The following is a 12,685-nucleotide window of genomic DNA, read 5'->3' as shown; positions in this document are numbered from 1 at the left end:
TTCTTTTGGAGCAGTTTCATAACTGCCTCCCAGAAAAAGAAAGAAATTGGTTACAGGACCGAGGCGACATTAAGTCGGCAACTGAAGCTGCCGAACTCATTGAGGAGTACGCTTCGCGCCGACAATTCAGCAACCCAGCAGTGGATAGGCCCCGCAGTCCCAAGTTGAGTGTGAATAACCGTCAGAAAAGGCACTTTGCTAGATTTGCAAACGAAGAAAGGAAGGCTTCTTCAGGCAAACGCCCTAGAAAGGACGGCAGTGAGAAAAGTGGGGAAGTGACCAACGCGCAGAACACAAAGAACAAGCTTGGGGCTAGGAAGCCGCTCACATGCTTTAGATGTAATGAGCAGGGTCACATTGCCGCCAACTGCCGCAAAGAGAAGATTGCTTTCTCGTATGTCAGTGACTGCGATGAAAATATGCAGCTTTTGAAACCCTACCTGCATGACCTAGTAGTCAACGGGAAGCCTTGCAAGGTACTGCGCGATTCGGCCGCAACGATGGATGTTGTCCATCCGGCGTATGTGTCGCCTTCCGACTATACCGGACAGTGTGCGTGGATCCGCCAGGTAGTGGAGGAACAGAGTGTGTGCTTGCCAATCGCGAACGTGGTCATCGAGGGCCCTTTCGGCAAGTTAACAACCGAGGCTGCCGTTTCAGGAAAGCTTCCTAAGTGCTATCCGTATTTGTTCTCCAACAAATCGGACATGCTACTGCGAAAGAGGGGCATCCTTTTCGGAGACAGAGTTGTGCAAGCCTTAACACGTTCAAAGGCGCGAGAACTAGCTACACTGCTCATTCCAGAAAAATCCACAGCGGAGGAAACGGCAGTTAAAACAGTGGTCGATGCGGAAAATAGCGGGTCAGAAAACTTTGAGAGCGAGGCATCTCAGATAAGTCAACTTGAAAGTGAGCTTGATGAGACGCGGAATGAGGACGTTCTAGAGAGTAACCTCTTGCCGCCAGTGTCTAGTAATCTCACGAGACTTTTAAGTGGAACCCGAGAGGACTTAGCTATGGAGCAAGCCGTGGTAAATCTAACGTTAAACCTTCCCGAGGAGATGGGGGACAACTTGATTTGCCTCAGCGGAAAGGGAAGCAACGCTCAGGAGCTTCTCAAAAAGACGGAGCAGAGAGGAGAACTAAAGTAATCCCAGCTGTCCGATCTGGGCGAGATAATAACAGAGTTTGAGGCCTGCTTCGTGGACAGGCCAGGCAGGACTGATTTGACTGAGCACGATATTGAGCTGACTTCAGACGTGCCAGTGCGATCAAGGTGCTACCGATTTTCTCCACGGCAAAGAGAAATTCTGGATAGGGAAGTAACTCGCATGCTGGAATTGGAAAGCGATTATGCTTCGCCTATGATCTTAGTAGAAGCTCCAGGTAAAGACCCTAGGCCTGTGGTAGACTACCGAAAGCTAAATTCTCTCACCAGGGATCAAGTGTATCCTATTCCGAATATTGAGGAGAGAGTAGAACAGGTCAGTAGAGCGGCATATGTGACTACGCTGGACCTTACTCGAGGATACTGGCAAGTACCGCTCACTGAACGCGCCAGCAGATACGCGGCTTTCGTCACTCCGACGGGCAGCTACCAGCCAACAATGATGAGTTTCGGGCTCAAAAATGCTTCATTTTGTTTTTCCCGACTCATGGATAGGGTTTTAAAGGGGTGTGAAACATTCGCGGTGCCTTATTTAGATGACATTGCGGTTTTTTCCGATGGTACATCTAAGAGCTGTACTGAGCCTTTTGCGTCAAGCTGGACTAACCGTAAAGGCCGAGAAATGTTGCCTGGTAAGGGCGACCGTGGACTACTTGGGTCACATGTAGGTCAAGGTTTCAGGAAACCCAGTGAGATTAAGATTTCTGCGGTAGCAGACTACCCGCGGCCGAGCGCGAAGACGGAAATTCGAGCATTCCTGGGGCTGACGGGATACTACAATCACTACATCCCTAACTATTCAGCTTTGGCTAGCCCTCTGACCGACGCTCTCCGCAAGACAGAACCGACAAATGTAGTCTGGGACGAACAAAAGGAAGCCTCCTTCGTAAACCTGAAGGCTGTGCTGATTAGCCGTCCGGTATTGCGAGCTCCGGACTATGGCCGAGAATTCACAGTCCAGTGTGATGCCAGTGATCGAGGGTTAGGTGCTGTTCTCTGCCCAGAGAGATGACGACGGTAATGAGCACCCCGTGCTCTACCTGAGCAGAAAACTGAGTTCTAGAGAGAGGGCTTATTGCGCGTCAGAGAAAGAGTGCGCTTGCATTGTATGGCCCATTCAAAAATTGCAGTGCTATCTTGGAGGGGCCAAATTCACCGTAGAGACGGACCATTGTCCCCTGGCTTGGCTGCAAACTGCGACATCGAAGAACAGTCGCCTTCTTAGGTGGAGCTTGATTTTACAGCAGTACAATTTTGAAATAAGATACAAAAAGAGGAAGTTAAATGGGAATGCGGACGCGCTTAGCCGCTGTTTCTAAGCGGTCCGAGGTGTTCCTCACCATGTATCCAAATTGATAATCAGGTTTTTTTTTTTTTTTCGTGCGCTTGTATATGTGTGACTATGTAAAGCAGCACGTTTGGTTTTCTAGGAATACGTGGGTCCTGAACGTCTTGAGAGTGGGCTTTTCTCGAACAACAATGGCAGTTTTCTTTTAACCTGGTCTCTTCAGACGGGAGCCGAGTGCTTGCTTCGACATGTGGTTGAGTTTCAGACAGCTCGAGCAATTTGGCCTACGACAATCAAGACAACGCGACAAGCAACAGCGAGCTTCAAGCGTTCATGTGCAGGCCATTAAGTCGTCTCTTCATGCAGCAGCTGCGACTGCTGCCCTCCGAGACTCTTCTGGCGGGGGAGGAGGCTGTTACGATCGTGCATCATCCGCACTTGCGCGCTCTATTGTTCGCCTGTGGGCATGGATAAGTGCTGTGGATATGTGGTGTTGGTACAATGGCTCTAAGTGAGCCTGTTTCCAGGAATCCTGTTTTGTAAGCCTGTTTTGCCTTGTGGACACCCTGCAAATGCCAAATTGACCCTGTCAAGAGAACGTCTAGAAAAACACAAAGAAATGTCCCCCTGCGGGAAATAGCCGGAAGTGCTTTCGTTCAATTGTTCACCCTTCCCGTCGAGAAGCGCTATGGTCAAGTAAGGAATGCCTATTGTCCAAAGGAGGCGACAGAGTGACACGTCCGCTGACGTACAGGACAAGAAAGGAGCAAGGTGATTACGGCCATTAGAGGATTTCCCGGGAATGCAGGAATGATTTGCAATTGCCGGAAAGGGACAATGCTGGGAGCAGTAAGCGGCGCGCACGTGCCCTTGGGTTTCTGAGAAGTAAATCCACTTGCCGGAACCAGCCTATCGATTCTTGGCTGAAGAATAGAAATGTACCTCCTCGCCGTTCCCAAGCTTTTCCCGCCAACAAGTGACCAGGCCCAACGAAACAATGCCGGGCCAGTCAGTGCTTCAGACCATCAGTGCAGTGATGTGTTCGATTGGATGCCGATATCTGAGGGGCGTGCCCTGGATTTGGTTGGTCAGCATCTTCAGAGAGGGGCTGGACATAGGGGGTTTTAAGGACGTTGCAGAGCACGAAATGTCGCTCTGAGCCCTGGGTAAACGGCTCATCCAGTCGCTTCTCGCTATGAACTCTTAACGCTTGCCATTTTGCTGATGTACCCTTCTTTTTCATGTAAATAATCGTGTAAATAAGTTTTGTCAAAGTGCCATTAAACCTGCTTGTATATATTTTACCAACTTCGAAGATTCAATCCTTCATCAACCCCGAGTCTCTGCACGCTACCAAGTGAAGGCCGGGTCAACTTAGTCCCAGCGTCACGACAGTGTGCTACGTTTCGCCAGGGCGTCGCAAAAAATTCGTGTCAGGTTGGACGGTGGGACGCATTGCTTTCGCACTAACTTCACAGTCGATATCTCGCCGTCGCCAGTGAATCGAATCACGAACTCAAGTAGTGAAAAAGCATACAGCACTCAAGGGCGTCTCATTTCTGCCTGGGCATGTGGTTCTGACAGCGCTTTTGAAGCCTCCACCGTTAAGTGATAGAGCCTTTTTAGTTTTGCGAGAGTTTGCCAACGTTCGCCTTCGTGTCGAGGAAGCGCTTGATGTGTCCATCGACATATGACTTTAAGGCATGTAGGCTGAGACACAAGGTCCAAGATTTCTTCTCAGCACTGGTGCTTCGCACTAACAAAAATATTTTCGAAAGCACTTCAGAATCTGCACTGGAGAAATGCGCAAGCATGATCTTTGCTGTGTTGTCCGCGAGATGTGTAAGCGATATTCCGCGAGTCAGTTTCCCTCACCCATCTCGCGGACAACACAGCAACGCTCAGGCTTACGTATTTCTCCAGTGCAGATTCTGCAGTGCTTTGCTCCTCCAGGAACTCCTGCCTTCTACCATCCCTTTACAAGTTCTTTCCTCGTCGAGATTACGATTTGTCCGACAAAACCAGAAACAGTCTTCCCATCCATCACATCCTCTAATATATCGCTGGATATCCCTCCCGCCTTAAATTTTCTTACTGCTCGGGATATCCTGACAACCTGCACGTACGTGCACGGTGTCATACCCAGCACTTATGATTGGCTTTTTTGGCTCAGTTAACTAATGACTCCACTTCGACCGTACGATTTCCCTGGTGAGATTCTTTCATCTTCTTTAGCATGCAATTGTTCTTTTTCGTCTAACTCTTTTCATTTCACCGCAGTCGTGATGACAAACTATGCTGGGGACAAGCTCCTTCGAATATAGCTTCTTAATGCTCACACATTAATAATCTGGCTGCAGAAGCGTTTCTTTCGTGTGTTCACATCTTTTCCCGGCGTGGTCAAAGTCGTACAGCTGTGCTTATCAATAGTCCTGCTCGTAATTTATACATTCTGAAATCAATGCCGCCAAGAGGATTTTGACACGACACTATATTTCAACGAAACGCCGGCGGCGTTCTTCCGCAGTTAGCGGGGGTATCCGACGGTGATCAAGTCTATGGGAAAATGTCCGACGTCGCCGAGTCCTCGCAGCCTGACCTCTCCGTTCGGCGAGATCTTGACCATCGAGACACTGCAGTGGGCCAGCGAAAAACGCCACCACGCCTCGGGAGGCAGCTGAAGAGCCCTGTGGAGAGAGAGAGAGAGAGAGAGAGAGAGAGAGATTGTAATGTCCCGAAGCGACTCAGGCTATGAGGGAGGCCGTAGCCGGAGATCACCTGGCATTTTAACGTGCAGTGACATCGCACTACACACAGGAATGATTACTCATTGGTATCCACCTAAACGCAGCCATGCGGCTACAAAGCAGAGCTTTACAACTTTCTCAGCACACTCCACTTTGGGGGATCCTCTAAACTAGCTCATTTCCCACTTCGAGTAATTCATTTTTTTGCTCTCGCCATACCGTCTGCTAGCTTGTTAGTTAACTCAATTGGTAGTGCTATATTTCCAGAAAGGTATTCGTCCTGGGTTCGAGCCCTTTAACTATGACCTATGAACTACTTTCCTTTAACTACGAAGTTTTTCAGAACGCTGTATAGTTTTCCTTTGTAGCCGTGTGGCGGCGCCTAGGTGAATGCCGATGAGTAATCACTCCCTCTTTAAAACTTCTAGTCCACTTTGGGGCTTTGCGTTGCGTAGGGGGAGGGGAGCAAGTGGACATCTAAGCATTACATGATTTCCCAGTGTCTGATCATCCGTAATTGGGATTTTGCACTAATACCTAACGTGATGATTTGTGGGGTTTCACGTCCCAAAGCGACTCAGGCTATGAGAGACGCCCTAACGTGAGTGAGCGAGCGAAACCGCTTTTGCTGCTCTGTGGCTGGAAGCACCGCAGGTACGAATTTATGGCCAGCTGTCGAAGGGACACTAAACGCCCTCTTATCTGTGATGTACAATCGATCAAAAGACTAATAAAGCGCATTAGCAAGAGAATTACGTACGGAGTTTGATACTATGCAAGGATCATGTGGCTGAATTTTAGCCGTGGCATGTACACACAAACAGGTGTTACAGGCAAACCACATGGGTGTTAAAAAACAGCGAATACCTGTTGTGCAGAAGAAAATAGGGAAGGTGAAAGGGAGCGGCTGCATAGTGTAACAATTCCTGTCACGTTTCATTTTTTGGCTGTTCAACCGTCATCAATGGGTACTCGTGACATCGCGACTAAGAGCTAAGCCAGAAATGCTGTTTTCGGATATATATATATATATATATATATATATATATATATATATATATATATATATATCCGAAATATATATATATATATCCGAATATATATATATATATATATATATATATATATATATATATATATATATATATATATATATATATATATATATATATATATTTAGAGGGAGCAACCGACCAAAAAATAATCGCGAAAAGAATCGTCCTAAAATAATACGTCAGAAATGTTTTCGCGACTTCTCTTGAATATACGTATAGTTACTCATATCTTTCCACTGCCTTTCAGTGCAGTTTCTCAGTAGTTGAAGATAATGGTCACCCCGTAGGGTTCATTTCCAGGGCCATAGTTCATGACTACAAAAATGGTAGGGCACTTAAGCTCAGCCTCTAAGGGCGACATGCGGCACAATTAGCAGCTCCCGAGTGCTGGCTAGTGGCAATAAACAGACAACATAAAATGAACTAGAGATAAAAACGCGAGACTCTATAGGCGTAACCGCTGCAAAAGTTCACTCTAACTCCAGGTAGTCTAGGTCCGGAACACTCCACTACATCCCCTGTGTCGCTTCGGGATCCGCAAGGCTATAATTTGCAATTTGACCTCTAAATGAATTAACTCAGAGGCATTTTTACACCATTCGTGATGTCTTTTTCTCAGTTAGAGTGTGTTTCTCTTCTTCGTCTTTTTTTTTTAGGCCCACTACGGTATTTCTAACAACTCATCATCCTATTTAGGCGGCTACGTACGTTATGTAGGCTAGTTGTGGCCTTGTAAGCGCTTAAGAATAAGAGGCTGTCAGTATTTATTCACGTAAACTGGGTTCCGCTCTGTTATCCAGATAAAGTCCGCAGTGTAAACGCAATACAAAGTCCGCGAAAACCAGGCATTGGAACCTTGGAATGCATATCTGCATTTCAACATTTCGAAAAAGGCAATAATAAATTTCGTGGCAGCACAAGGAGAAACCACGCTGCTCGCGTTCTCACCTGCACGTCCAGTAGCGAATGACGTTCGAGTGGCAGACGATAATCTCGTGGGTGTCCTCCAGCTGGGAGGTAGGAGCCCGGTAGAAGTACTTCCGGAAGCCGGCCTCTATACGGGCACCATCTGCGAAATACTGGGAACAGCAGACAACACGGAAACGTTTGTCACTTCGAAATTCGACATGACTCCGTAAACTGGGCGCACGGTGAAACGAATTGCGAATGCACTTAGCAGCAGCCTGTCACTATAGGCGCTCTTCTGGCTATAATATTACGCGCTTTGAAACAACAGCAATCAAGGGACAAACAACAGTACTCATTTGGCCAAAGCTAAAATTATGTTTACGGTGTATAAACTGCGCCAACGGCCGTTTGCTGCGCTGGAGTCTCGCCCTACAGGAGCATAATCTTGAAGTGCGCTACCGCAGGGGAAGGAAAATGGGAATTCTGACGGTCTAAACCGAGGCTTTTTCCGCTAGGCAAAATGATACCTTCCAGTAGCTCCTGTGCGTGTACCTTTTATGCTCAAAGGGGACTAATTTTCTTGGTCATACCCCTTTCAGAATTTTTTCTTTAACAGCACTTTATCATTTGAGGTTAGTATATACCTAGTTTTATGATGTAGGTTTATCTCTCGATATTCATGTTATCAGCCGTTTGTCCAGCGATCGCGACGCCAGCAGCGGTTTTTATTTGTTACCAAAATTGGATTCAAAATTGCAAGGAGTGGCGTGAATAAATCACCCGCGGAGATCTGGTCAGCAGCTCTCTCCACCGGACGCCCGTAGAGTGACCAGAAAGGGGAGGGAATTCTTGCAGCCTATAGTTTAAGGCTTGTTATTTGGTTGCCTGGCATAGCTCAGGAGATGGCGGTTTGTCTTGCCAGGGTAGGAGTATTGTGCAGACATCATCTCTAATGCACTACTTGAGACCTTTTGCTTGCAGGCATCTAACTCCTGGATAGAAGAAGGAACCGGAAACCAATCCAGCTGATGCGGCCTCTTCAGGGGAAACCGAGGAGGTGTAGCCCCTTTCGAGGCCTCTACCTGGCGGCGGACGAGCTATTGTGATCGGACGATCTGCGGAGACCGCCGCGTCGGATCTCAAGAACGGCGGCAACGATCGAGACTGGAAGCAGGCGCCTCGGACCCCCCAAGCAAGAGCTGGGGGATCGTGCGGCTGTGAGCGCCCAACATCGGCGACGGTCAGACGCCCTTGAATGTCCCTGACATGGACCAGCCGAGGGAGCAGTTTGTCACCCGGCGGCAATTACCGTCTTGGATCCCGCCAACAAGTCGGCGGCTGGACAAAGGAGAGGAAACGACCAACTTCCGGTCCCTTCAAGTGTCGAGCACCGTTACGGAGAGCGGGCGTGCATTCTTCCCTTTCGTCTCGTGGTGGGCCAAGGAGACAGCTTTCGGCTAGGTTGCCTCTTTGAGTGCCTCCCGCCCACGTCGGGACTGATGGGCCCAGGTGTAAGCACGCACGGTGACAACTGGCTGACGTGCGCCGTCTGGACAACCCCCTCCTCACCATCAAGCTAGGACCAATCGGAGGGGAGTGTCCACGAGTGCGAGCAAAGTGTTGGTGCCAGTGTGTGAGAGTGCGGGAGATTGAGATGACGGAAGACACTCCCTCGTAATCTGACCCGCCTCTCATCTAAGGAACATAGGGAATCAACCCTATATAAACTGGTGACAAGTGTGTTTCGTGGGTCGTAAAAAAGAGACTGTTCCTCTAGTCAGTCTCCGACTAACCAAACGCTTCCTGAGAGTGTTAACCCCATAGCTATGGATGCTGATGAATTCGTTCTTCATACCGAGGCCGCCCGCCAACTTTCTCGACAGTGTATCCGGCGCCAGCAAGAAAAAAGATGCCCATCGGTATATCTACGCCACAGATATGCGAATTATGAGCCCGCTGAATACGTTTGAGTGTGAAGCCCAATCCGTATGAGAGGGCGATCTGAAAAACTGCTTCGTCGATACTTTCGTCCGCATGAGGTGGTCCGCCAACTCTGCGAAGTGAACTATGAAGTTATTCCCCAGGGAACTGTTCGTTCCTCTCGACGGCCGACATCCGAAGTGGTACACGTTGCACGAATGAAGCCTTATCACGCATGTTAGCCGCTCGTTCGTACCTGTCCCCCTCCCACTTCCCCAGCCACCCGACACTACCGATGTTCCTTGTCGTATACGGCTCCCCAACGGTTACCGCTGAGGCAGCACCTTGCAGAGACGCAGCATTCCTAATCAATCTTAAACGCCGTCATGCGGCCGGACTGCATTAGCGGACGTTTTAGCTGGCCTTATCTATGCTAGTGACCCCGGCGGTTCTTCGTCTTCCTCTCTCGAACTCCCGGCTGCGTTGCCGCGTCCCAGTACGCTGATTACACTCACCTTCTGGGAAAACCTACTTTGGCTCCTCTGGCTGTTTGAGGGGGAAAATATGAAGCAGACGGCACCATCTGGTTTATTCGGGGACGCCGATCATTGATCGTTTCGGGTATTTTGAGCGCAGTTTGGTATCTGGCTGAGGTATGGAACTCTGCGACCTATCAGGAAAAAGCACCAGCGCGGTCACAGCAGTAACGGAGCAATCCGCAATAGGCTAAATGTAGCTGTTGACTACCGTGCCGGACTTCCCGGGTCCGATCCCGACCGCCGGCGGCTGCGTTTCGATGGAGGCGAAACGAAAAGGCGTCCGTGTGCTGTGCGATGTCAGCGCACGTAAAGATCCCCAGGTGGCCAAAATTACTCCATAGCCCTCCACTACGGCTCCCCTTTCCCCTTCCCTCACGGCGTAGTTCAGGTGTTTGGTTTGGTTTGGTTTGGTTTGGGGGTTTAATGTCCCAAAGCGACTCAGGCTATGAGAGATGCCGTAGTGGAAGACTCCGGAAATTTCGACCACCTGCGTAGTTCAGGTGTCCAGGTGTCCACAGAAACGAGTGTGACAGATACTGCGCCTTTCTCTTCCTGTGAACCAGTTATTCTCTACACGCCTAGCTCCCCGCGCATTTTAGTATCATAAATTAGCGAACAGCAATTCCTTGCACATGCTTCGCACCCTCCGCTTCAGGCTAAAGTTAAGAGCTTGCGCCAACCGTTTTGTCATCCGGCGTCCAAGTCGTGCAAGGTGGGTCGGGCGGCACGGGAGCCCCCTCACGGATCAGCTCGCACGACTCCTTTGGCAGCGGCCCCAGGTGCTTGAGTATGATCTCGGCCGTTTCGGTGGCCCGTGTCATGGTCGAGTGGATGAGGCGCGTGAAAGGGATCCCCAGCTTCTTGAGCCTCTGGCCCGTCAGGTCAGCCTGCTTGCGACCTGCATTGCGCAGAAAAGTCGGAAAATATGCTACTCGCAAGGACAGCCCTGCTGCAGCTGCAAAGTGAAAGGTTAGCAAGTTTTAATTCGAAAGCAATATATGTCGTCGATGACACGAAACTCACAAGCATACTTCTTGTCAGGTCGTGTTTGATTAGTGCAACGAATTGCAACAGATATGAGGTGGCATTATACTTGCCAACTATCCCCAGCCAGAGCCATTCTCATGAGTAGGCTCAGACAGATGGAAAACGCCATTTTTGGCGGATTGAAAGCCCTATAGTGCTAGCGCATTATCAGTGAAGTCATGACCCACCTGCCACAGTGGATTGTATAAATGTAATGGTTCTACTAATGATTTCGCATTAGTAGAACCCTTACGAGGAAAACTCAGAGTCACTCAGGGTGCCGTCATAAAACGACCTGAAAACAGCCACCTGTCTCGCGATCACTTGACGCTATCCCAAACTACGAAGATGTACGCAAGCGCAATTCCTATAGTGCGAGACAACCTACGAGCATAACATGTTCCACTAGCGCAAGAGCGACCGACAATGTGCTGAGAATAATGGTTACTGATCTTAGAGTATGTATGTACGTACGTGCACTATTTGTTAGAAATTTGATCCAGGGGATTTACTTCTGAGCCCCACAGTGTGGTTCGTAATGTATTCTTAGCGTCCCAAGAATCCTGAAGAAAAACAAGTTTAGAACGTTTATTAGCGCTTTTTAGCTCTACTGAGCACATTCAGCGAGTTTGGAGTGATGCCGTAATCGACCCTTGGCATTACCACAACAACAGGTGTTCGCTTCTGCGTTGAGGCCTATCACGTGATCTCATGCATACCCAGGCATCACATCATAAAAATTAAGAAATAAAATAATATTTCAAGCCTCTTTTACACAGCAATATGCTGCCATCGAGGTGTGCCCTAAAAATGTTTTCTGAGCTAACTCAATATCGATGTTTCGCAGCCTCGAATGGGCCTTTTTTTTTTTTTTTTCCTACCTTTTCGAGCGGGAAGCAATTCCATGAGTGGTAAGGAGCCCCGCTGAACGGCTTAGAACTTAACCCCCTGCGCTCCAAACTTTTGAGGCTTTTGACAAAGGCTGCACGTGTTTATTGCGTAAGGCGTACCCTCACAAGCCGAGGTGGGCAGCAGTGAGTGGACAGTAGTGAAAGATTGCTCACCCAGCTCGGTCAGCGCGTGCTCCTTATCCGACTCCCCAGGGGTGTAGAAATGTCCGTGGCGAATTAGGTAAAGGTACCGCGTAGCCGTCGGCTTAGCCTCCTCTACCTCATTTTCGTAACGGCTTTGCTCTTCTTTCGAGAGGTCCACTTGTGGCCTCACGCAGCAATGGGGGTCTCTCCTGGGCAATGAGCAAAAGGCAAAATTCTGGTGGACACTCAAGCTTTTTCCTAATAGTAGGAACGACAGCTCTTTAATAAATTGGTTTACAGGAAACTAAAGGCGCAATATACGTCACAATTGTTTCAATGAACACCTTTGCCGCACTGTGGGGTAAGGGAGGAAAATGGAAGTGAAAGCGAAAAGAGAAAGAGATGCCGTAGTGGATGGCTCCGGCGTATTTTCCCCCACATCGGGATCTTTAGCCTGCAATGACACGCACAATTCACGGACGTCTTTCCGTTTCGCCTCCCTTGAAACGAGGCTGCCGGCGGTCGGGTTTGAACCCGGGTACTCCGCTACAGTAGTCGGACAGCATGATCACTGCGCCACCGTGGGGGTGCACACTACAGCTCCTTTTTAAATTCACAACTGTGACAGATACTGCGTATTTCATTCCCCATAAATCACGACAGCTCCTTTGTAAATTGATATTCGTAAAGAAAAGACGTGTTGGTCACAGGTATCGGTGCACACCTTAACCGTGCCTTAAGGGAAAAAAATTAGAAAAGTTCAACGCTGCTGAACCGAATATTGAGCGAAAGTAATAGCAAGGAGATCCCGCTGACTTTAAGCCCTGCGTGTACCCACCTGTCCCAGTTGCTGTCCCAATGCGAGGTGGGCTTGAACGGTCGGACGTCGATGGTCCACGGGGCGTGCTCTTCGCGCAGCTTCTCTCGCTCGATGCTCAACGCGAACACTGCCGCGGTGCAGCCGAGGACGCCGGCGCCCGCGAAGATACCGCGAAGCAT

General features: G+C 49.1%; 1 protein-coding gene across 1 annotated transcript in view; it reads right to left on the bottom strand.

Moving 5' to 3' along the window:
* The window catches only part of LOC146196947 (serine/threonine-protein phosphatase Pgam5, mitochondrial-like), a 30,794-nt gene extending 18,109 nt beyond the window's left edge, over positions 1–12,685 (bottom strand). The window contains exons 1-5 of the mRNA XM_084597098.1: positions 12,525–12,685; positions 11,717–11,895; positions 10,307–10,524; positions 7,207–7,337; positions 5,002–5,143 (exon numbers count right to left, since the gene is read on the bottom strand). Coding sequence (XP_084453224.1) covers positions 5,002–5,143; positions 7,207–7,337; positions 10,307–10,524; positions 11,717–11,895; positions 12,525–12,685 — 831 coding nt within the window. The remainder of the gene's footprint in view (positions 1–5,001; positions 5,144–7,206; positions 7,338–10,306; positions 10,525–11,716; positions 11,896–12,524) is intronic.

The sequence above is a fragment of the Amblyomma maculatum genome, chromosome 3, assembly GCF_055883805.1.
Source record: "Amblyomma maculatum isolate TAMU_Amacu chromosome 3, ASM5588380v1, whole genome shotgun sequence".
Classification (NCBI taxonomy): domain Eukaryota; kingdom Metazoa; phylum Arthropoda; class Arachnida; order Ixodida; family Ixodidae; genus Amblyomma; species Amblyomma maculatum.
This window is presented reverse-complemented; position numbering and strand designations above follow the sequence as displayed.